The following is a 24209-nucleotide window of genomic DNA, read 5'->3' on the forward strand; positions in this document are numbered from 1 at the left end:
ACTGCTACACGTTCTGTCAGAAGACTGTAACCTCCTGACTCCGCTGTCTCTCAGACTCTGTCCCACTACACAGCCGCATCCTGTGGTGTTGGGGTGGCAGAAGTGACTACAGTTCCCATCACGTGGTCATTCCTAGAGATGGACTTCAGATTTTGGTAGCCCCCCCCAAAAAAAATTCCCTAATTACCTGGGGGTGGCTCCTCAATAGGTACATTCCACTTACATACCTAAATATGGGCAGAATATGTCATGCCTTTATGATTCCTAGGGTTTAAACAAGTAAAATAAAAGAAATATTGATGGGTGCATGGATGGAAAAGGGGAAGAAGCGGAAGAAGGATCTGAAGAGCTGGCTGTTGGGGTGAAGAGAGAGTGGATTTTCCTTTTTAAGTATTGTTTGAATAATTCTCTTCCAGAGTGTGAGGACTTCCTGGATGTGGGGCTGGGCAGCGTGTGGGCATCCGGGAGCGACTCCGAGCTTGTGCCCTCCCGCAGGAACAGTGTGCACAGCGTCCTCGTGTCACAGGTACTGGCGGGGCGTCCCTGGGTGCTGCTGTCCCCTCCGGCCTTCCCTAGCAGTGTGGACAGCGTCCTCGTGCCGCAGGCACTGGCGGGGCCTGCCTCGCGGTGTGCCCTCGCCCTTTGCTGCCTTGTTCCTCTGATGTGTGCTGGTTGTGCTCTGTGTCCCTCCCCTAAGGAGCTGGGACCCAGCCAGCTCGGCAGGCTCCCCTCATCCCGAGAGGGTTATAAACCCTTCCTTTGGAGGGTAACTCAACCTGCCAAGACTTGGGAAAAGCAGTGGCCACGTTTATCTTCTGCAAGGTCATGGATGCTTATTTGCACCTTTTGAAACTCACATGGAAGTCTAAATGAAGCAGGGCTCCTTTGGGATGAATTGAGTCAGGTGACAGTGGGCAGAGGGCCGCAGCCTGGCCAACGTGCTGCCATGGTGTTCACTAACCATGGAACCGTTTTGGTTAATGTGCTCAGGTCTAAAGCCTATTTCAGAGTAGTGATAATCACCCCTGCATCTTGCTTAATTTGAACTTTCTAGACCTCTGCTTGCAAACCACGTTTATCCCTAGCGAAAGCCTGTTGGTACGTTTGCATGCAGCTGGAGGAGGGCTAAGAGAAGGTCAGTGGGGACTGGCTGCTTGCTTTTTTCTTGAGTTTCTGCCTGTAGAAAATTGCTTTGACCCCGAAGACTAGAGAGCTTTCCTGCGCGCAGCAGGGCAGCTGGTAGTACGCAGCGTGTCCGAGTGGTTGGCTCTCAGTGGACATGGTGCAGGTCTCCTGCGGCTGCTTGAGCAAGGCTGAAGAGCACTTCTTCCCCGAGCTTACGGTGGTGTGGAAACAGGCTGCAAGCATCTGTGTTCACTGGTTAAGTCAGTGCCGGGGAGCTCACGGTGCAGCAGTGCTGCTGGATTCTGGAAGTGTGTTCTAGAAGCTGCTGGAGCCTGCGTGCATGTGGCTGGCCGCTCATCCACTGGGGTCCAGGTTGTAGCTCTGGTCTCCCGTCCGTTGGTTGGCCCTGTGCAGCTCGTAATCCTCTTGGGCACACAGCCTTCGCAGGCGCTGTGCAAAGGTCTGTGCTGTGACTTGGGCTTTCTGCACCTGTTCCCTGTGGAACTGGCTCTCAGAGGGCCTGTGAAAACACCTCGCATTGCAAAGACCTCCGCTTCCCTAGAGCTACTGATGAAAGCCAAAGCTGGTATTTTTAAATGAAATCGGATTTGAATAATTACTGTTGTGATGGTGAAGCTTTTAATGTAGTTTTCTGTTCCCACTAGAGGGAATGCTGTTCTGAAGATATTGGTCCTCAGAAGCATCTAGTTTGTTTGTTTGGTTTGGTTTTGGTGGGGGAAATCAACAGATTGGAGATTTTCTCAAAATTCCAACTTTAAAATAGAATCATTGATAGTTACTGAAATGGGATCACACATAGTGGAATTCTGTTAGATATTTATGTATGTTTGAAAATTGAAATGGCAACAACTTCATCAAAAGTGAAGGCAGCACCTTCCCAAGAAATGCCGCCTCCTGGCCCTGCAGAGCCTGTTGGCTTCCAAGTGCTTATTACTGTGGGCATCGAGGGAGTGGTGCCTGCACAGGTATTTGTGGGAAGGCCGGCCAGGCACAGCCGGCGAGCTGCAGGATACTTCTCAGAGGAGATTGGTCTCCATTTCCTGCTGGAGTGCTGAGGGTGAGGCAGAAAGGCTAGGTGCGCCTCAAGCTCTGCGGGCGGGCACGAGGACGTTGGCCTTGCCAGGCCCGAGCTCCGGAAACGCCTGGCAGTCAGGCTTTCTGCAACATTTTTATAGAACCCGGGGCTCCCTTGTGAAAGGAGCAGGAGGAAGAGGCCCAAGGCTGGCGTGCGTTTCCAGGCAGCAGGCCCTGAACCGAGTCTGTGTACACGCTGGCAGACAGTAACTCCTAGGCCCTGGGCGGCGGAGGAGAAGTGAGCTTGGGAACTGGGCCCGGCTCTAAAAGTGGTCATCTTGTTGTGTTCTTTTCAAGCTCAGCCTTGAAAAATCTAATATTCAGTGGTTTGTCTAGTCACCTGGTGCTGGCAGGCAGGCCATCAGTTACCTCCGAGGTCATCCGTACCTCAGTGCTCATCCACGTGTGCGGGCAAGAATGCCCTTGGCTTTCCCCAGGCCCTAACCCTCTTCTTGTCTAAAAAGCCTCCTGGAGCCGAGGCGTGACAACATCGTTTCCTGTGCACGGAGTGGTGTATGACCTCACTTCCTGTGGCCTTGCTGAGGTCTGCTGGGCGGCCAGAAGTGATGGTCCTGACCTTTCCCAGTGCGCCTCCTCAGGGGCTGGGCCGAGCTCTGAGGCTGTTCTTACCATGTTAGCTAGCTTTTTGTTTCCTTAGCCAAAATTTTGGAGAGCAGGTTCTGAAAAAGAAAATGTTATTTGGTCTTAGAGTTTGGAGCTTTTCAGCTCAGAAACAGGCAGCCTTCTGGGTGACCCTGGCAGAGTAGCTGTGGAGGGTGACACAAGGTTCCAGGAAGCACCCCGAAAAGCTGGGCCAGACTCAGCTTGAGGACCCCCGCCCCCGAGACAGGAACCACCTTCCGAGGGCACCCCCAGCCACTCACCCCTCCAGACACTGTGGTTAGAGGAATCGGTCAACCCTTAACATCTGTGTGAGTTTGGGGAGCCACGCTGTCTTCAATTTGTAACACTTATGACAATTTCTGGTTCCTGAGGCCTTTAAAAATTAACGGCTTAAAATTTAGATTTTGTTTTGTAAATGAGGCTTGGTCCTGAGATCCTTCTGGCAGGTATGATTATTAAATACAGATGATCGAGGCCATTCTTCTCTGCAGAAGAATAGTTGACGTGTACAGAAGCTGTTGCTGCAAGGGCCAGCAGTGTGGCCTGCCTGGGACGGCTGCCTGCTGTGAGGCCAGGACCCCATCTGGGTGCCTGTTCCTGTCCCATCCAGCTTCCTGCTAATGGCCTGAGAGAAAGCAGCAGAAGATGGCCCAAGGTCTTGAGTCTCTGTACCCATATGGAAAACCCAGAAAAGGCTCTTGGCTTATGGCTTTGGACCTGCCCAGCTCTGGCCATTGCAGCCGTTTGGAGAGTGAACCAACAGCAGACAGGTAACATTCCGCGCTCCCCCCAACCCCCACAGTAATGCTTTGCCAGCCCATGCCAAAGGTGGGATGGGGACAGCACCTGGCTGGCCTAGGTGGCAGTACCTACTGTGAGTGTCATAACTGGGGGTGAGTCACAACACCTGCCAGAACCCAAGAGAACAGGATCTAGGGGCACCTCCTGTGGGTGACTTGTGGGCTCATCTCTGGGACTGGAGTGCCTGCAGGTTTACACAGAGGGCTGGAGTAGTGACAGGCTGACAGAACTCAGCTGACACTCATGGAAATAGGGATAGGAGGAGGCATGCAGGGCCAGGCTGCGGCACACACTAGCACATGCACAGGCCAGGCCTGAGGGGAGACCATGCCAGGCAGGGCTGCTGCACCCACCAGCATCCATGGGATACTGGCCTGGGAGCAGGCCTGGTAGGAGAACTTAGGGAACTCCCCTGCTAGACTAAGTTCCCACTGTGGAGCATTAAGAGTTGAAGCTGGGGGCAGGCCAGGCCAGACAAAGCTGCAGCACTTCTCAGAATTCGTGTGGGCCAGGTCTAGGGGCAAGCCAGGTTAAACTAGGCTTCAACACCCACCAGAGAGAGCTGATAACTGTGAGTGGGCCATACCAGGTTGGTTTGAAGCACCTGCTAGTATGCATAAGACTTGGGTTGGGAACAGACCTTGAAGGGGAGTTCTGGGGGCTCTCTTGCTGGACTTAGCTCCTGCTAGTGAGTGAGAGATTTGGGACTGTGAATGGACCAGGCTGGGCAAGGCTGTAGCACCTGTTAGTGTGGGTGTGGGCTGACTCTTGGAGGTGTACCAGAGTAGGTTAGGTTTCAACAACCACTGGCACTCAAAAAAAAAAAAAAAACAAAAAAAAACAAAAAAAAACAAAAAACAGAATGGATGCAGGACAGGCTGGGCTAGGCTTCACTACCCCCGGGTCACATGAGAGCCATGTTGGGGGTGGGCCAGATTAAGCTAGAGTGCTGTGCTCCTTGGCAAGAGCTGGACTGGGACAGGATGGGCTGAGCCAGACTGTGGCATCTGTTGCTGATTGTCAGAACTGGGGATGAGCCATTTTGGACTGGGCCCACCCACATGTGCAAGACTTGGCTGGGAGCAGACCTGGTAGGGAACTTTGGGGACTCCCTTGCTTGGCTGCTGCTTCCATTGGTAAGCATGAAAGCTGGGAGTAGGGGTAGGCCAGGCTGGGCTAGGCTGCCAATACCCCTGGCATTGAGAGAGAGCCAGAATGGGTGTGGGCCAGCTGGGCTAGACCATGGCACCAATGGCAAGTCATGTCAGGCTGGACTGCAGTATCCCCTGGTAGATGCAAGTTCCATGGCTGGGAGCATGCCATGCAGGAGAACTGTGCGCATTCCCCTGCTAGATTGTACCTATTGCTGGTGAGTGCGAGAACCAGGGCTGGGGGCAGGCCCAGCTGAGCTAAGCTGTAGCACCCATGGGTGTGCACAAGAACCAGATGGGATGCAGGCTGAACTCGGCTGAACTGAAGCAAAGGCTGGTATGTGCGAGAACCAGGGCTGAGTGGGCTGGGGATGGGGTGGATCGGTGGGGGTTGTTGGATGGCACCCCGATTAGGCCATGGCATCAGCTGGTATGTAAGCAGTGGGTCTGTAGTGATCTGGCTGGGCCGGCACGGAACTGACTGGACAGCTTGCATCCACCGTTACGTGTCAGCTGTTGTGAGTGGCAGGCTGAAACTGAAGCTGCCCTGGCTTGTGTCAGGTCTGAGGTCACCCCAGGTCAGGTTTCTTGGGGGATTCCCCAACTAGACCACTGGACTCACCCCTAGCGTCTGATCACAGGACATATGGCATGACATTGGGTTGACTGCCTGTGTCGGGACTGGGCCTCCTCGGTGGTTGTTGCCTCTGTGGTGGACAGCTTGTCTGGATGCGCATGGGGAACATGATGGCCAGCTCATGTGGACCAATAGGGAATGCCGACTGCTTCATCATAGGGTGGCAACAGAACAGGTTGGACAGTTCTTCCGGCCAAATTTTGCAGCGTGTTCCTGAGTGTGTGGATGCACCGAGGTGGGCTTTGTCCATCAATGGACCCGAAAGATTTTCTCCACCATGGAGCAACAAAAGCAACAACTTCTCAGAACTATCAAACCGCTCAGGTCACACCCTCCAAACACGCTTCCCCACATCAAGGTCTGTAAAGTGTCATCCTACGACCATCGTCCTTCTCCGGGTGCTGATTTAGTGTGACAGAAAGGAGCAGTGGTCTCCTCCTCTACCCCTGTGGACACAGGGAAAAAAAACCAGGAAGCTGAAACCCACCTAACTTCCCGCCCCACCCTAGTCGGGGCTCCATGTGTGCAGGATCCCAGGACCTCAGCTGGGTGGACAGTGTTGACAAGAGAGTAGCAAATTTTAAAGGAAATTACCTTTAATAATAACTTTTAGGGACGGAAATAAATACATTTAAGATTATACAAACTTTCGGGGCTGGCATTTTGTGACTGCTGAGTTGCTTGGAAGCTTGGCTGCTCCTTGCCTGTGGTCTGGAAAAGCAGTCAAGGACGGGGCAAAGCCTCGGGACCCTGCAGCCGCGTGGGGGACCTCAGGAAGTCCATGGCTCCTGGCTTCAGATTGGCTTAACTCTGGCAATTGCAACTACTTGAGAAATGAGCCAGTGAACGGAAGATCTGTTTTTTTCCTAATTCTGTTTTTGATAATGTCTACCTAGTTGCTTAGGGTGGGAAGGGTCTGGGGCCAGGGGAAAATGGGTGAGGCGTTTGTGTCCACAGTTTCTTTTCCTTCTTGTATCTGGGGGAAAGGGAGAGAGAAGGCAAGGAACTGCACCCAGCCTCCCAGGTGCCTCAGCACCTCGGGTGGGGAGCGGCCACCCAATGTCATCCCAGGGTCCCTGATGTGGTTTCAATAGTTCTGAAATGCTGTCTGTCCTGCAGATGCAAGGATCGGGTTCCTGGCTCTTGGGCTGGCCTGGCCAACCTCAACTGGTGCAGCATCTGAAGAATCAGTCAGTGGACGGCTGTCTGCCTTCATGCCTTCCAAGTAAAATAAATGAAATAGGTTTAAAAACGAATTGTGCATAAGCAGGTCACCAAGTGTTTTCTCATTCTGACAGCATCTTGCAACAGGGTGGATGTTTGGTGAGTGTGTGTGTGATGTCCCAGAGCAGCAAGCTGGGTGTGTTTGGAAGGCAGTGCCTTGGCAGGGCTGGAGACCAGAGTCTAGAGGTGGCTTTTTGTCAGGAAGCAGTTCTAAGCTGCAGAGAGCATGGGGGGGTAAGAGAGACACATGGCCGTCCCAGCTGCGGTTGCATTGCTGACTTGCCTGGCTGACGTGCTTTCAAGTTGTCTTGCCACACGTTTGAGGTGTCAATGCTTATTCTGCTTGTCAGTGGGGCTATTGTGAGAGAGAGAAAGTGAGGTAACTAAGGGTTCCTGTCTCAAGGCTGCTGGAGGAAATTACCACCAACGCATGGTGGCGTGTTTATCTTCCCATTGTGTGGGAGATGGGAGAGCCTGGAAGTCACAGCTGATTGCCCTCTGAAAGCTGTATGCTCCATGCCTGCCTTGGAGTCCTGGCTAAGTAGGAGTGCCTTGGCCGGCAGGAGCACCACATTCCCCCATCGCTGCCTCTGCCTTCCTGGGACTGTCTGCCCAGGTGTCGCCCCTACTCTCCTAAAGAGACCACCTACAGTGGACGTCAGAGCGAGGCCTCCCCCCTCTTGGCCCATGTGCACTCCAGCGTACACAGAGCAGGCACAGCAACAGGAGCGCTGGCTTTGAGGTCTTGCTCTTCCCAGGCGACTGAATGACACAGCCTTGCAGTTCAAGTGGAGGTCAACCCCAAGTTCATACCCAGTTGTGTGGAATGGACTGTCTGGGCCTCACTTCCTAATCTCCCCTCCCCTCCAGCCTCTGTTTACACATTGTCTCATAAGCAGTTAATCTAGGAACCAGATTCCATGGAGTGGGGAAGAATAGCCAGTGAGATTCAGACCCAGAGGGGTAACCAGCAGAAGCGTCAGTTAACGTTTGAAGTGACTGCTCCAAAACTGAGAGTGTTAGCTTCCATGGATTAGTTTGATTTTCTATGAAGTATCATCATTTTTTCACTTTTTTAAGAGATTTGTTATTCCGAAAGAATTAGAGAAAGGAGGTGAGGGGAGAGGAAGAGCGAGAGAGCAGGAGGTCGCCGCCTCCCTCTTCACAGTGGCTGGGACTGAGCTGGGCTGAAGCCAGGAGCTCCGTCCGGGTTCCCATGTGAATGCAGGGACACAGCGATTGGGCCATCTTCCACAGCTCTTCGTGGGCCCCTGGAAGGGAGCTAGTCAGGAAGGATAGCAGCTGGGACACACACTGATGCCCGTATGGGCAGAGACAGTGCGTCCCATTGCTGTACCACTGTACCAGTGTTGGATTTCATCACCCTTGACCTTGAGTCAGCCTAATCAGGGCATTACAAAAACACTGTGAAAAAATTACAGAAGCACCTTCCTTTCCCCATTCCTGGTCCTGTAAGGGAGCGTGGGGAAGGCACTAAGACAGTGCCCACGTTCCGAGGTGCCATGCCGTCTGCCCTCCATCTGAGACTCTGATGTCTGAGTAGAAGTGGAGCGCATTAGGTTACCCTGACCAGGGGACAACAAGGGGACAGGGGAGTGGCACTTTCTTGAGGACCCAAGGCTAACGGTTGTATGTGACGGACCTCACGGCCCTTAGCCCGTCCTCAGTGCCATGATGGATAACTTCCTGCCAGTGCGGTCCAGGAGCCAGCCTGCAGTCGTGTGAAGCTGTTCCATGTGTCTGCAGGGGCCCTGCAGAGCAGTTGCACAGTGTCGAAGATGGATTTCCCTACCTTGAGGCCAGCTGCCTGCTTTGTTCTCAGCAAAGGTCATGGAGATACTAGCCCTGACACACTGCTGGTTTGGAGTTCTTTTATTGTAGCAGTCCAGAGCCCAGGCCTGGACCTCCCATGTTGCCTCTCTGTCTTCTGTGTGAAAACCCAGTATGGTGGGAGTAGTTCTAGTGGTGTTGGAAGAGGGTGGGAGGAGGGGACCTTGACTGCTATATCCCTGAAGGTCAGGTGCACGCACATCCAGCCACAGTTGTGTTTTCTAAGAACACTGTTGTTGGTGTGGCCATGTGCCCTACCACTTAGGCCACTGACCAGGACATGCATGTTGAGTGTCCAAGGTGAGCGCTGGCTGCCACCCCAGCTTTCTGCCGGTGCAGAGGCTGTGACAGCACAAGGAGACCTGGGCTCCTGGCTCCTGGCTCTGGCATGACACAGCCCAGCCGCCACAGGTGTGTGGGGAATGAAGCAGCAGAATGAAGCTGTGTCCTTTTCTGCCTCTTGAATAAATTCCTTTGTAAAAATCAATGTGTTTGAAGCCAGTTCCGTTGCTGCCGTTTGGGGCTCTACTGGGAAGCCATTTGTGTGGCCTTAAATAACTGGACCTACCTGCTTGGCCCTCTTGTTAGCACCAACCATGTTTCTGTCTGTGGCAGCCTGCAGGAAAGCAGTCAGCCAGCGATGTCCTGGGACCCAGCGCTTCAGCCGAGGACACCACTTCTCGGGATCAGCGTTCTTCTCCAGGCGGTGATGTGTCTGCCCCGTTGACTGCAGAACCGAACAGGCCCAGAGAAGAGCTGGGCGCTGCTGGCCTCAACCCCCTTGGACTAGGAGCAGAGGGCTGCGCAAGGGACAAGGAGCCTGGTGGTCATGGTGAGGTGGAAGAGGAAGAGGAGCTGGACAGCATCACCGACGTGCCTGCCGGCCGCTCGCTGCTAAGGGGCTCTGTGCGTCCACTATCCCCCTTCCGGAGGCACAGCTGGGGCCCCGGGAAGAACACAACCAGTGATGCAGAGATGAACCAGCGGAGGTGAGCTGAGAGGCCCAGGGTTCGGGGTGGTGAGCCGGGAGGCCCAGGGCTGGGGGAGTTGAGATGAGAGGCCCAGGGCTTGGGGAGGTGAGCCAGGAGGCCCAGGGTTCGGGGTGGTGAGATGAGAGGCCCAGGGCTCGGGGAGGTGAGATGAGGGGCCCAGGGCTTGGGGAGGTGAGCCGGGAGGCCCAGGGCTTGGTGTCAGGAAGATGCCTGTCCCCATCCCAGCTCTGACTTCTTTGGATGGACCCTTGGGCTAGTCGCTCCGCTTTGATTTTCTCACCCATAAAATGAAGTGTTTTTCTTTTTGCTTATTTGTAATGGTTAAGTGCTTCCAATAGACACTCCTTAGTGACAATGTTTGTCAGCCTTGTTCATAAAATTGGTGCTCAGAAAACACTGCAAAGAATAGTTTTCTGTTAATTTTGAATTAAATAATTAAGTTGTAGTCTTAACAAGTCTTCATTTTTTTAAAAGGCTTCCTAAGAATTATAACCATCTGTTGGTGTCGCAGAATGCGTTAAGCAGACATCGTCTTCCTTTAATCCTTAAGGGACATGAAACACATTACACATTGTTAAGTTGTTATAAACAGTCTCAAGTATCCAGGGTATTACCACTCTGTGTGACCCAGTCCTCGTCCCTCTAGGAAACTTGGACCCTGGCCACCACTGCGCACAGGGCAGGTGGCTTTCTGCTTTAGAGTGTGCATTCCAGAGCTGCTGCTCAGGGCAGGATGGCACCTGCAGGAGGGGCTGGCTCAGCTCAGAGGAGCTCTTGGTTCTGCTCCACAGGTGGAGAGGGGGCAGAGTTCTGAGCCCACACGGCTGGTGGGGCTCCAGCACACAGACCCTCTGTCCTGTTTTCCCTGGGTCGGGAGTGGAGCAACTGGGACTCGAAGCAGTGGGATGCTGGCACTGCAGGGAGCAGCTTCCTGTGCTGTGCCGTAACGTCAGACCTCTTTGCTTGTGTTTAGAAATTCCTTGGCGTCCTAAAAACATCCTGGCTGTCCTGCCTGTCAGCTAGTGCCAAGTATTCATTCGCACGCCCACTCTTGTTCAGCTGTCCCACTCTGGGTGTCCACTGTGTATCCTGGAGATGCAGAGGTTATGAGGCCCCAAGGGCACCTTCCCTTTACAGGTAGTTATCCTTGACCCTGTGCCTTCTGGCCTTGTGGCCCAGGACACTGTGGCTGCATGATGACAAGCAGAGGAGTGCAGTGTGGTCGGCCCACTACTCTGTGTCATGTCCGCCAATGTCCTGACTATTCCCAGTTTGATTCATACTGCAGTTTTTGTCTTTGTGTTAAAACATTCACAACAACAGAAAGTCAGTGGACGTGGGGAACGACCCTTGTAGCTAGAATCTCATGAGGCTAGGGTGAGCTGCTTCCCGGGTGCCCTTCCTTGTCTTAGGTGAGGAGGGAGTCAGGCAGGAGGGTCCTGGGTTGTAGGGTCCCTTTTCTCTGTAAGCACCTTTTGGACCCTGTGTGGCGATGGCTGTCAGAGGTACATTTTACTCCTGTGTGCATGAGGAAATGGAGACTTGGGTAACTGAACTGGCCAAGGTTGTGTGATACTCTGCAGCGGGAAGTGACAGCAGAACTCTGAGGCTCTGGTCATTTCACTGTCTCGTGACATGGGTTTTTAACGATCATGTTCATGAGTATGACTTAAACCTTATCATATGTAATATTACCTGGGTTTTCAGGTTGTAAGAAAATCCTTTTCTAGTTTTGAATAATGTTCTTTTTTCTGATTTTTGTGCTTTTATAATGTAATAAACACGTATGTGTCCCCTGGTTGGCCCCTCAGGGCGAAGGGGCCTTGAGGCTGTCCCCACATATGGTGCTGGACACTTGGACCTTGGTGTTTTTCCCACTGTGTTGTTTCTGTCTTCCCACTGTGTGTGACCTAAGCACTGACCTCTTGCACTGTTCATTTTCAGTTCAATGCGAGCTCTTGGGGATGTTGTCAGGAGACCTCCCATCCATAGGAGAAGGTACAGACCTCCCTGACCTGGCGGACTAACCCTCTGCTCGGAGCGCAAACTAACAGGCCTTTCACTGCTCGCCACATTACACAGCCTTTTCTGATTTTTCTTTTATTTTCTTTTCTTGCATCTGATTTGAGCAAATGAAATTGAGGCACTTAGCACTGATGTCCATACTGTTTGAAATGGCTCCGCTGACGGTTTTTTCTGCATGTATTTTGCCGGCTGCCCCTCCCTTGTGTTCAGATGCCTCTGATAGGATCTCCCCCATCTAGGGGAGGTGGAACTGTCCATGCTGTACTGCTCTGATGTCCTGGGGAGCTACTTTGTTCCCATTCCAGAAGGCAGAGACACCTGTGTGCTCAGGCACAGGCCCTGAACTGCTTTCAGCACTTTGTTTCATGGTGTGATGAAAGCCTTGGTGATGGGCCACTTGGCAGCTTCCCTGTCTTTGGTGTAAAAACAAGAGTCATGAGTCAAGCTTTCAACCTCTGGATTCTCTATTAGGGTGAAGTTTTGAAGCTAAAATTATGTGATCAGTAATCTTGGAGTTGTTAGTCAACTTTTCTAAATGTTAAGTTTCATTTATGTTTATTACTCATAAATCATTAATGACTTTGTTTGGAAAAAATGTTTAAAAATGCAGAAATTAGCTTCTCATGTTAGGGCTGGATGACCTTGTCATAGGGACTGTGGTGTCATAGTGAACTGTTGTTCACTGTTGACTGACCTCGTCTGTTGGGAGGCAACCTGTCCAGCTTGAGCTTTTCCAAGGGGATGCTTTGTTTCCTGCTGAAGTGTAGACCAAAAATGTGTGTGTGTGAGAGAAAGCCAGTGCTTAAAATCAAATAATCTCAGGAATTTGATCATTGTGAATGTCCTGTTATCAGTGCCGTTTCCGGTAGGAGGTGTATAAACCTTTGCGGGTATTCCGCATGCCTTTGCTAAAAGCCTGTGCTGCAGACAGAGGGCAGACCAATTCCCGGCAGAGTCAAGGCAGCATGGAGAAGTGACCGTTAGCACTTGTAGTTATGGTTGCACTCACAGTGATGCTATTTTTTGTAGGAAGAACATAAAATATAATTTTCAGTTTTGTAGAGGGAGACATGTTTCTTTTTAATTTAAGACTTTCTGAATTTCAAAAAACAGACTCTCACAGCCAGCCAGCCAGTGAACCATTAGATGTTATCTCCACTTGGAGTAACTGAGAAAGCCAGGATGCTCTGTGATGGGCTCATTCTTCTGGAGGGCACACACTGGGTGGGCTGCAGCAGGACTGCCAAGTCCACCCCCCATGCCCTGTGCTTCATCCTGGTCCTGGGCCAAGGGCGGGGTGTGCTGCTGAGCTCTGCACCAGGAGCATCTGTTACCACGTTCTGTTTTTAGTATGCAGTTAGATATTTGGGCATAATGTGCTTGCTTATTAGCATATTGGTCATTTAAGAAATAAATTAATAATTGGAAAGAATGGGCTGTGACATTTTGTGTGTGAGCTCTGTTGTTGCTCACACATCACACGAGAGTGTTGGTGGCCAGTCCCATCCCAGTTACTCATTTATTCCCACTCGCTGTTTCCACACATAGGAGCTTTATATGATTCTTTCAATTGATTGAATACTGCTAAAGTTAGTTTTAAGTGCCAGCTTCAGGCTTTCCTTGTACCAGAGAGCCCTGCAGAGCAACTGTCCTCCTTTGTCCCACCCGCCCGCCCTCCTGGTGTCTGGGAGCCACTCCCTCCCTGTCCACAGGGCTCCGGAGGAGCACAGGGGCTTTCCTTGGACTGAGTTCTGTTCATCAACCCCCCTGCTGGAAACAAAAGCACTTGAAGGCCCACATGGTAACAGTAACATTTTTAAAAAGTTACTAGCTTTTGGTTAGTCAGAAGCTTTGTCCTGTCATGGAGCACTTGAGTCTTTGAATTATCCAACCCCAGATTTTCCATTCTTGTTGCTTTAGAACTCTTAGCAGTGGGTCAGGCCAGTGATCAGATGGCCTTGGTTTGTTCTGTGGGAAAAGTGGGTAGACACCAAACATGTAAAAGATGTATTTCCAACTCTACATGTAGAAAGATTCCCTGCGTTACTTAGAATTAAGGGATGGAGGGAGGGGGCTCACGCGGTGGGTCTCTGCAGGGCTAAGAGCCAGCACGCTGTGGCTCTGTAAGCCCCAGGGCAGAATTAGAGAATTAGAGAGAGTGTGATTGGGGTGTGCTGGGTGTGCAGAGGGGCTGCCCTCTGTGGGGTGAAGCTCCCTTGGATTTCTGGAGGGAGGTGCAGGAGGCGTTTTGGGGTTCCAGAGGGAGCCATTCTGCAAAGCGGTAGTTAGACAGTAACGGAATAATTTTATATTTCATAGGTCTTACTTTAGCCTTTTTCTAAATTCTGAATGTTACATTCCTAAATGCTGCGATGATTAAATCTTTCTCTAACTGTCCTTTTTTTTTTTTTTTAAACCTAATAACCCCATCCTTGTTTCCCTGTTTCTCCCTCTTCCCATTTTCCCCCGGACATCATCCCAGTATGAGCTGGTGCCCCTCTGGTGCGCAGCACTCGACAGGCCTGAGTGCTGACTGTAATTACAGAAGGTATGGTATCCTGACCTGGCAGCTGCCTGCCAGCGCTGTTGGCTGTCGCGTCGGGGCTGGGGCTGGGGCTTGGAGCTGGCTTCTCTGTGTCTGCCATGTGTTGGGGCTGCTCTGCATCTGAGCCCTCTTTGCCTCCGCTGCAGGAACTGCTGATGAGGAGTGGGTAGGGGCCATGCGTGAGGCCAGTGCCCTGAGCGCCTGGTTCGTCTCGGTGACTCGCCTCTGTGGGGCGGTGCGCCGTGTCGGCTCTCTGCGGAGTCCCAGGCCCAGGAATTGCGATCCCGGGGTTAGAGCAGCCAACAAGGCGCCGTGTTGCTGCTTTGCGCAGAACACCCGACAGTTTGGATTCAAAATTCACACTCCTCTTTCAGGATCCCTTTTGCAAAGTCCATGGCTAACACGTTCTAATGGCTGAGTTTGGGGGTGAGATAGATCTGATTTCCTTGGGCTTTTGAAATAAATCTCCCCCCTTACCTGTGCAATTGGGAATAAATGTTGCAAAGATGTTTGCCTGTAGTCAGCTGTGATTCTGTTGGCTCATTTGTTTGATTTACCTGCTGGAGGAAATAGGGACCTGTGGCTTCAGTTGAGGAGTAATTTGTGGGGATTCTTTAAACAAAACTAAACAGCAGTCTCCCGGGTGAGGCAGGTGGCAGCCCGCAGTGCTGTTTCCCTGAGCACCCACCAGTGACTAATTAGCTTCAGGTCCCCCAAGGAGAATGCCAGAAGCCATGGAGGTGGTCCACTGCAACTGTGTCTTCAGGTCTGGTTTATCTTAAAGCACATCCCATTGCACTTGTAACTGACGTGACTGACTCAGTAAAGAACAAGGAACAAGCCCACCCGCCTCTAGTGGCCTCCTGCTTATTGAACATGCCTCGGCACTCACTCCGTAAACAACTGATGCTTTATCTGTGGAGTTTTGGTTACGTTCTAAACCCTGCTTGCTCTTCTGCCCTTTCCCAATATCATGATGAAAAAAATAAAACCACTTGGACTTATGGAAGCCTCTCACCATTTGCTCTGAGAGTGCTGCGGCCAGCCCCTTTCGCCAGCAGTGCCTGGTCAGGTGTGCTCACATGGAAACATGGGTTTTCTGGGCCTGGCCACTCCACCTGTGCGGCTGTGGGGTCAGGTAGAATGTAGCTGAGTGTGGAGTTGTAACGGGTCACTCCACTGACAAAAGGCACGCCACCCAGTTTGTTTTCTGACAGTCGCTTTGCTCACATTTTCTCTGTGATGTGTTATTATTTGGCATTGCGTTGTTAGATATTGGCACAGTTAAGTAACATCAGAAGATGGGTAGGATAAGCAGGGTATGTTCCTGTGATTTGTTGAAAGAACCCTGAGGAATGGAGCTTTGCTGGTTCACGGTTGAAGCAAGGTGTCACCATGAGGAGACGCTGGGCAACGTTCTCTCAGCTCCCTTGGCCCAGAGAGGATGAGCACACAGAGGCGGCTCGCTCAGAGACCGTCTCGCCTGCTGACCTAGAGCGAGTCTGTGACTTGTGGAGTCCTGTGCCTTTCACCCCGACCCGCGGCGGTGACATGAACTGATTCTCCTCCCCTGTGCTCAGTTTCAGTCTGGAAGGCTTGGCAGGCGGAGTTGTTGCGGGCAGCCAGCCGTGCTTGTCTCTGGAAGGAAGTCCTGCACGTGGCGAGCTGAGGCAGCCTCTGGGCCAGGAGCAGCGGGGAGGTTCACTGTTCTCACTTTCGGAGGAGGAGCTCGGGGCTCAGCAGCGGGAGCACGGGATGTTCGATCAGCAGGTAAGACCGAGACACACACGTCTTTCAAACAGGGCCTTAATGAGGAACATGGAAGGCATGAGTCACTCTAAGTCTAGGGTCCATGGTTTCTTACCCATTGTGTAAAATACTCAGTCTGGCAGTTAAGATTCCGTAAAGATGACCGTGAATCCATGTAGGTGTAAGTGTTCAACATAAGCTAACTTTCTGGAATTGAGAAAATAGAACATGTGAGTTTTCCTTACATAAGGCCTTATGGTATCACTTGCCGAAGGTAAAGCAAGCCTTCAGTGTGTTCCTGTCCTTATTACACTTGCCAAGGTTTCTGGAGAATCACCTTGCTGTCCCGGCCAGAGTTCCCCGAGAACTCCTTTAGGTCTATGCCATCTTGCTCGGCCCTGATCAGCTCTGGTCTCCATGTTGCCTCTCCTGCCACCCCCTCTTTAGAAGTCCAGGCCTTATCAGTCAAGCCATTCCTTGGTTCTCTCTTGCTCAATCACTGGCTTGTGAGCTGAGAATTGGAATTGCCTGCTGTCGTCATATCCCGCTTGTACCTTGTCCTGTGTTCTTGTGTTGGGTTCCATCTGAATTCCCTCAAGGAGACATTTCTAGTTAACCAAAGTGTGGAGCGTGTGTCTTTGAGGGAATGATGGGGGTTTGAATGAATTCTAGTTCTGAAATGTTTACTAGTCCGTAGCGATGGCCAAAGACAAACTTGACGCCAAAGGGCTCCCTGATGGTGTGTCGCTCACCTGCGGGAATCGCCCTGAAGGCCTGGAAGGCTTTGGCTGCCAGGATTTTGCCTCCATTTCTGCAAAGGTTGGAAGAAGTCAGGAGGTGGAGGAGAATGTTGAAGCAGCTGATTTAGAGGTGTGTGTCCCAACAGTGACCAGGAGAGGCTGGACCAATAGGACCTGGCAGTCTTTGCTAGCTGCCCTGTGTGCCTTTTGTGCAAGCAAAGAAGCCAACAGGAAATCTGAGAAGAAACTGCATTTCTAGTTTAGGGGATCCTTTGTGGTCGTTTGTAGGACCCGATGAGACAGCGGAAGTGTCTGTTTGTGAATGCAGTTGTCCTCTTACAGGAGTAAATACTTTGGCTTCAACTTAAGCTCTCTGGCCCCTCTGCTGGACTTAGCCCGGACCTGGTCCACTGTCTCAGAGTCCCTTGTCCGTCTGGACTTAGTCCAGGCCAGGGTCATTGGGCTAGAGTCCCTCGTCAACCTAGACTTAGGCCAGGCCGGGTCCATGGGGCTCAGAGTCCCTCATCTGTCCTGAGTTAGCCTGGGCCTGGTCCATTGGGCTCAGAGTCCCTCATCTGCCCTGAGTTAGCCCGGACTTGGTCCATGGTGCTCAGAGTCCCTCAACTTCCCTGAGTTAGCACAGACCTGGTACATTGGGCTCAGAGTCCCTCATGTGCCCTGAATTAGCCCGGACCTGGTCCATAGGGCTCAGAGTCCCTCATGTGCCCTGAGTTAGCCTGGGTCGGGTCCATTGGGCTAGAGTCCCTCATGTGCCCTGAATTAGCCCGGACCTGGTCCATAGGGCTCAGAGTCCCTCATGTGCCCTGAGTTAGCCTGGGTCGGGTCCATTGGGCTAGAGTCCCTCATGTGCCCTGAGTTAGCCCTGGCCTGGTCCATTGGGCTAGAGTTCCTCATGTGCCCTGAGTTAGCCCAGGCCTGGCCCGTACTGCTCAGAGTCCCTCATGTGCCCTGAGTTAGCCCAGGCCTGTCCATTGGGCTCAGAGTCCCTCATGTGCCCTGAGTTAGCCTGGACCTGGTCCGTGGGGCTCAGAGTCCCTCATGTGCCCTGAGTTAGCCCGGACCTGGTCCGTGGGGCTAGAGTCCCTCATGTGCCCTGAGTTAGCCCGGACCTGGTCCGTGGGGCTCAGAGTCCCTCATGTGCCCTGAGTTATTCCGGACCTGGTCCATAGGGCTCAGAGTCCCTCATCTGCCCTGAGTTGACCCAAGCCGAGTCCATGGGGCTCAGAGTCCCTCATGTGCCCTGAGTTATTCCGGGCCTGGTCCATTGGGCTCAGGGTCCCTCATCTGCCCTGAGTTAGCCTGGGCCTGGTCCGTGGGGCTCAGAGTCCCTCATGTGCCCTGAGTTAGCCCGGACCTGGTCCACAGGGCTCAGAGTCCCTCATGTGCCCTGAGTTAGCCCGGACCTGGTCCACAGGACTCAGAGTCCCTCATGTGCCCTGAGTTAGCTCTGGCCTGATCCGTGGGGCTCAGAGTCCCTCATGTGCCCTGAGTTAGCCCGGACCTGGTCCATAGGGCTCAGAGTCCCTCATGTGCCCTGAGTTAGCCCACGCCTGGTCCATTGGGCTCAGAGTCCCTCATGTGCTCTGAGTTAGCTCTGGCCTGATCCATGGGGCTCAGAGTCCCTCGTCCTCCACCTCCCTGTTTGCGGGTATAGGATGAGAATGCAGAGCTCTGGCCTCTTTCTTAGTACTGTGTATGGAATGTCTTTCCTGAGACTGACACTTCCAGGAATTTGACAGTGAGTGATGTTATCACCTCTGATGTTCGTCTGAAATGCACTTCTGTTTAGCCCTTTTGATGAAGTCAGCATTGTGGTGCCTTGTTCTGCTCAGCCTCTGGGTCTCCTTCCAGGCCCCCCAGCTCCTCTGCAGCTTGAGAGCAGCTCCTTGGAACCGCTAGTGTTTCTCTGGCAGCAACTTCCTGTTGAAGGCCGTGCCTCTCGCTGAGGTCATTTTTCAGACCTCACAGCTGTATCTGAAACACAGTTCAGACTCCATGGTTACTCACGGACCAAGTCTAAATAACTCAAGTCTGTGACCCAGCTGAATCAAGTTCTTGCAAGTAATGAGTTCCTTTGCTTCCCTTTGGCCATGTGTGAGTCATGGTTCTGTTCTAGTGCGAAGGGAAAGGGTGAATGATAATTAGAATTGATGTGAATGGTCCCTCACAACCAAAGGGGAGGTGCCCTTCCTCACTGGGCTGTGTGCTCCTGGCGCCTCCTGAGGGCACCACGGCGCAGTGTCCGGGGCTGTGAGCCCTTGCCTGGGCCAGAGGAGGAAGGGACAGAGTTCGCCTGTTTGCTGTGGTCCTGAAGCCCTTTGCACAGGCACCTCATCCACCAGCGTGGCGTGCTGGACTTGCCCTCACACCCCAGGGGTGGGTAAGGGGTGCTTTCATTCTCAAAAAACAAGTGCTATTTATAGCTTCATCTTGGCAGAAGTTATTTTTACTTGATTATGCATTTGGCAGATGTCCATTAAACCCCCACTAAGTTAGGCGTGTGCAGGGGCTGCGGGCCTGCGGGGGGGGGACCTCCATCCGAGGTTCACGCTCTGCTTCTCCACCGTCGTGAGCTGCTCACCACCCGTCCGTGCCACCTGCCCTGTGCCTCGGGACCCAGAGGGTTGGCAGCCAGCTCAGAGCCCCTCCTCTTTGTTCTTCCCAGATGTGTCACCGATCCAGGCAGCAGGGATTTAACTACTGTACGTCAGCCATCGCTTCTCCGCTCACGAAATCCGTCTCATTGATGACCATCAGCCACTCAGGCCTGGACAGTGAGTATTCTGGGCGTGTGCTGTCTGCCTCTTCTGAAGCCCTCCCAGCGTGGCCTGCCTCTCCGTTGCAGGAAGGCCCGGAGCCCCATGGGGAACAGTGCTAGGTTCTGGGCCTGCCTCAGGCTGCCTGTGACCCTTGGCTCGTTCGGTGCCTGCTCCCTTTGTGTGTCACCCTGCACATTACCTCATAAGTTTCTTAGTTTAAAGTGATTTTAGTTTTGAAAAATAGTTGCCAATGAGCCTTGTCGGCAGAAAGCTAGTTGGAGAAGTGAAACCAAGCATCCGCCAGGTTCTTCACTTGATCTCCCCATGTGTCGGCAAGCCTTTGTCCTGTGTTTGCTTGCCCTGGCGTGGACATCAGTAACGCCATGCTGCCTCATCTCTAAGTACTTCAACGTGTGTTTCCCAAGAATGCTTTTTGTATGGCCCTAGAGCAAGTGCCTAAACCAGGAAGCTAATGTTGAGCCAGTGTGTTGTTTAGCATGCAGACATGTCCAGTTCTACAGACCAGTGCCGGAGAGTGCCCTGGGTTAGACAGTCTTGTCTCCTGGCTGTAGAAGTGTTGCTCATCTGGTCTCTGTCTCCCGTGAGCCGCAGCCCTGGGAAGTACCACACAGCAAAGGCCCATTAGTCTAGCAAGGGCCAAAGGTTCATATCCGAAGCAGCTGGGGACCAGCCCATGTGCCTGAGAAGGTTACATGGTGACATGACAGTGTGTAACTCTGGGCACTGAGAATTAGATGCTCTGAAACATGTTTGGGACAGTGCTGTTTGCCAGATGAGCAGGTTGTTCTTTGAGAAGAAGGATGTGTTCTTTGCTCAGACACTGTCTTCTGGAGGCTTCTTCTGGGATCCCAACCTGGTGTGCCCTGATCCATGTTTCTTTAGCCACCCCCAGACGTTCCTTAGTGTGACTGAGCTGCCCTGCACCCCTGCCACACCACACTCACCGCACCCTTGAGCATGGCGCTTCCGACAGTGTGGGTGATGATGTTTAATCGACCCTCCTTTGCATTTTAATTAGGACTCTACCTCATGAGGACTTTCCACGCGAAGTTACAGGAAGTCCTGAGACAGGAAAGCATTCTCTGGTCTCCTTCATTGGGTTTCCCATAGATTTGACCTTGGCTTCAGGGTTTTGCTGGTACTGGATAGAAATGATAGATTGTTTCTAAAGGATTTCGTGAGCCTAAGCCACTTGCTGCCCTGCAGCTTCCGTCTGCAGCCAGTGGACACATGGCCCCGGCCGGGAGTCTGCCTTAGCACCCAAGGGTCCCGGCACCAGTAGGGTGTGCCCCACAGGCCTTTCCTGGGCATAAAGCAACTGGTTACCTCTGCTCCAAGGAGCAAGGTAATGTCAGCTGTTTCTTGGTGCTTTGCAAACACCATAAGTAGTACACCTGACTCCAAAAACTAGTCTCTGTGGTTCTGGCACATCCAGCTCTTCCTTTTGTTGCTGAGAAGTGTGCCATTCAGCCCAGTGGGGTCTGAACTCAGGACCAGTCCACACCTGTGGGCAGCACGTCCTGCTACATGCTGTCTTGGCATACCAGCCGTAAGTCAGTGCACACTAGGATTTGCAGACAAACCCAGCCCCGCCATCCCTAATACCTCTGCCCCATGCACTTGATCCAGTTTCTCAACTATGTTTCTTATTCTTTGGAAACATGGCAAGTTCTGTTGGACATTAAATGCTGACTGTTGAAGGGAAGACTAGAGCTGCTCTCTGTGTGCTGTGCCTGCTTCAAGGGCAGCTGTGTTTCTCACTTTGCCCCAGACTCCAAGGCATGGGATTCTCTGCATGAGTCATCTTTGGCTGGTGTCTTCCTAGCTCAAAGTGTCATCATGGAAATATTGGTACACTTAGATTTCCAAACTAGTGTTTTGTTGTAACCATTCTTGCTATAGGACTTTGTTTTTGCTGCAAATTCTGCCTCAAGCCTTCAGCCATGAAGTGGGGGTGATGGGGTGACCTGCTGGGCATGCTTTCTACCATGTCCTGAGCCAGTGTGGTCATCACAGTGGAGGACTGTTGTCCATGGCCAGCAGAGTCCTGTGAGCCGAGGTGAAACGCTGTCGCAGGAACAGGCACGTTGTCCTGGGCGTCTTGGAAGAGGCCATGCCTTCTGTAGGTGCTGCCCTAGCAACACAGAGCTTTCTGCCTTTGCCTTCCTCAGCACGCCGGCTTCCACCTGTGACCTGTTGTCCTCCCTCTAAAGAGCTTACAGCCACCGTGACCCATCTTTCACAACTGTTAATCTGGCGTACATCCATCCATGGAACTGTGTGTCAGTAGTGTCTTGTTGGGTCATTTGCTAGATTTGAAAAAGCAGACAAATGGCGTTGGCTCTGAGCTGGGTATTTAAAGATCTCTTGATTCCAGGGAGGTACTGGATTGGGAAGGGCCAGGCAGCAGCCGACGTATGGTGGGCGACATGTTTCCGCTCCCATGTGTCACCCTCTTGTTTCTGAGGGAATCCAAGGAGCTGAGGCCTGACCTGGAAGTCCCCCCTGGCAGAAGCAGCTCTAGAAAATGTGATCACAGCATTTCTCCATTTTGCTTTGGAGAATTTGGTGTGAGATCTTGATCTCTCAACCAGTTGGAAAACAGAAATCTGTGGTTTCCTGATGGGAGCTGAGAGTCAGTTTAGTATTTGTAGACTGTAGTTATCCCATCACAGATCTCCTTGAAGCCTGCGTTTTGAAACTCTTTGTTGTGCCCTGCTGGGAAGTGCTCCACGCACAGTAGTGATCCCTCTCAGATGTTTTCATCTCCCTGTTTTTCCTTTTCACCTTGATCTTGCTCATTGGTGTTCCTCAGTGGCACCTGCCCTGGAGCCGTGCGCGCCTTCACTGGGGCGTGTCTTGACCGGTGGACACCGTGTCTGTTGATTCCCAGTCAGGTTCTCGTCTCCCACAGAAATAGTAAGCAGACATGAGTGCTGTGTGCAGCTTGTAACTGCATTGGGTTGGGGTGAGCATGTGTTCCTCGTGAGTGCAGAGCACCCCAGCAGAGAAGTCCACAGCGTGATGCAGAGAGTTCCCTGAGACTAGAAAGAAGGAGCAGGGATTGAGCCACCCAAGAATGGAGGGTGTGAGAGCGCAGGAGCCGTGTCTGGGCACCAAGGGACAGGTGCAGGACCTCTGAGTGGTCCATGGCACACAGCCAGTGCTCTCCTGCCTTCCACTGTTACCTCACACAGAGCCAGGGCCTGGCTGAAGCATAAATCAGGGAAGCAGGCACTGAGACAGCTAGCAGGATATAGCACATGCTGGGGGGAGCGGTGGGAACTTGTGACTTCCAGCCCCGCAGACCTAACTGGCTGCTGGCCTATTTCGTGTCGTCCTCTCCTCACCAACCCCCAGAATGGTCCTGGCCATTTATCATAAAGGTCCTATTTCTGTGTTTGCCTCCTTCTGGCGAGCAGGTCTGCTCCCTGCCTGTGCAAAGTTTTGAAACTCCAATCTGTCTCATGTCCTGGTGGCTTCATTTCAGGTGCCAGAGGATCCCATCTGTCGCTTGCAGTGGTTGTAGCCCATGGTCGTTGTCCTTCTGAGGACTTGCTGGCTTGTGCAGCAGTTCATCCACCAGGTTGACCCACTGCTGCTGGACTCTGTAGAGTCCATCTCTGCACATGAGGCAGCCGGGGGCCAGGGCACACATCTGTGTAATACCTTGTTCCACAAACCTGCTGCTGTTAGAGTGGATGCGGCAGATTGCACTCCTCATTGTGGACATTCCTGCCTGTCCGACCAGTCCACTGTCCACGGCCACGACCGAGTGCCATGGACTCCAGTACCTGCTCGCAAAGGTGCCTGCAGTGTAGGCTGTGTTGCTGCAATAAGTCGACGGATTTGTGAAAAACGTCCTGAAGTGGAGCACAGTCTTATGTTAGGGTGATGGAATAACTGGAAAACTCACTAAGGAATTTTCTTCCAATTTCTGATTCCTGAGTAAATGGAGAGAGAAGTGAGCCACGATTACTCTCAAGGGCAGGAGTTGATATGACAGAAGCGAAGAGTTGACATCTTGTTTTGGGCTTTAGGAGCTGTTGGAGATGCTCAGTGGTCCTGCCAGGAGTAGGCACACTGGCGTGTGCATGCGTCTGTGAGAACTAATCGGGGCAGGTTGAAGGCCCTGGGACCACGCTGCACTAGGAGCGCGTCCATGAAGCGTTTCAAGCGGGATAAGCTTTGCAGCAGCCACAGGTGCCATTCTCACCCTGAAGGGCAGGGAAGAGGGTGGCACTAGGCCAGGATTTTGAAGTCTTTTGGTCAAGCCAGAATTTGAGACTGTGATTCACATTTTCGGCCTCACCCACTGACTGGGGTCTGCAATAAACACAGAGCTGACGCAGCCCCTGGAGCAATCAGACCCCAGAGGTCGGTCTCCTGTCGCTCTGGAGTGAGTGTGGAAGGCTGAAATGGAGAATTACTTCCTTCAACAGGGCATTGAACATGTGTGCCTTTTCTGTTCATCCTGTGAAAATATAAACAAGACAGGTTTGTAAGTGTGTCTGTCAGCCTTTACTTGGAGCTGTCTCTTCCCTCCACACAGAACTGAGCATAAGAGGCGGCCTGGTGTTTCCACCACGGTTGTTTTGCAAGCAGGAGACCGGAATGAGTGACTGCCTTACGTGACAGTATGCAGTCCTTTCTCTCCAGAGAGCCTGATGAGAAGCTACGGGAAGCCTGACCCTAAAGCCTGCTGCCCCTTGGCATCTTGAACCTGTTGTGTCTGACACTCAGTGCAGCGAGCGTCTGTTGTCCCCTTTGCAGGCTGACATGGCAAAGCAGTTTCTAGAACCTCCTGTGTAGCAACTCTTTTTGCTGCATTGTCTGCTAATGCATTCAT

General features: G+C 52.3%; 1 protein-coding gene across 9 annotated transcripts in view; it reads left to right on the plus strand.

The window, feature by feature from the left end:
- AKAP13 (A-kinase anchoring protein 13) overlaps nt 1–24209 on the plus strand; it is a 119093-nt gene that overhangs the window by 43838 nt on the left and 51046 nt on the right. For 4 of the 9 annotated variants that reach the window (XM_058666604.1, XM_058666605.1, XM_058666609.1 and 1 more), the window contains 6 exons: nt 417–526; nt 9124–9497; nt 11445–11498; nt 14008–14073; nt 15651–15840; nt 19246–19354. In XM_058666604.1, coding sequence (XP_058522587.1) covers nt 417–526; nt 9124–9497; nt 11445–11498; nt 14008–14073; nt 15651–15840; nt 19246–19354 — 903 coding nt within the window. The remainder of the gene's footprint in view (nt 1–416; nt 527–9123; nt 9498–11444; nt 11499–14007; nt 14074–15650; nt 15841–19245; nt 19355–24209) is intronic. The other 5 variants (XM_058666612.1, XM_058666608.1, XM_058666611.1 and 2 more) reach the window with 3 other exon arrangements.

The sequence above is a fragment of the Ochotona princeps genome, chromosome 6 (assembly GCF_030435755.1).
Source record: "Ochotona princeps isolate mOchPri1 chromosome 6, mOchPri1.hap1, whole genome shotgun sequence".
NCBI lineage: Eukaryota > Metazoa > Chordata > Mammalia > Lagomorpha > Ochotonidae > Ochotona > Ochotona princeps.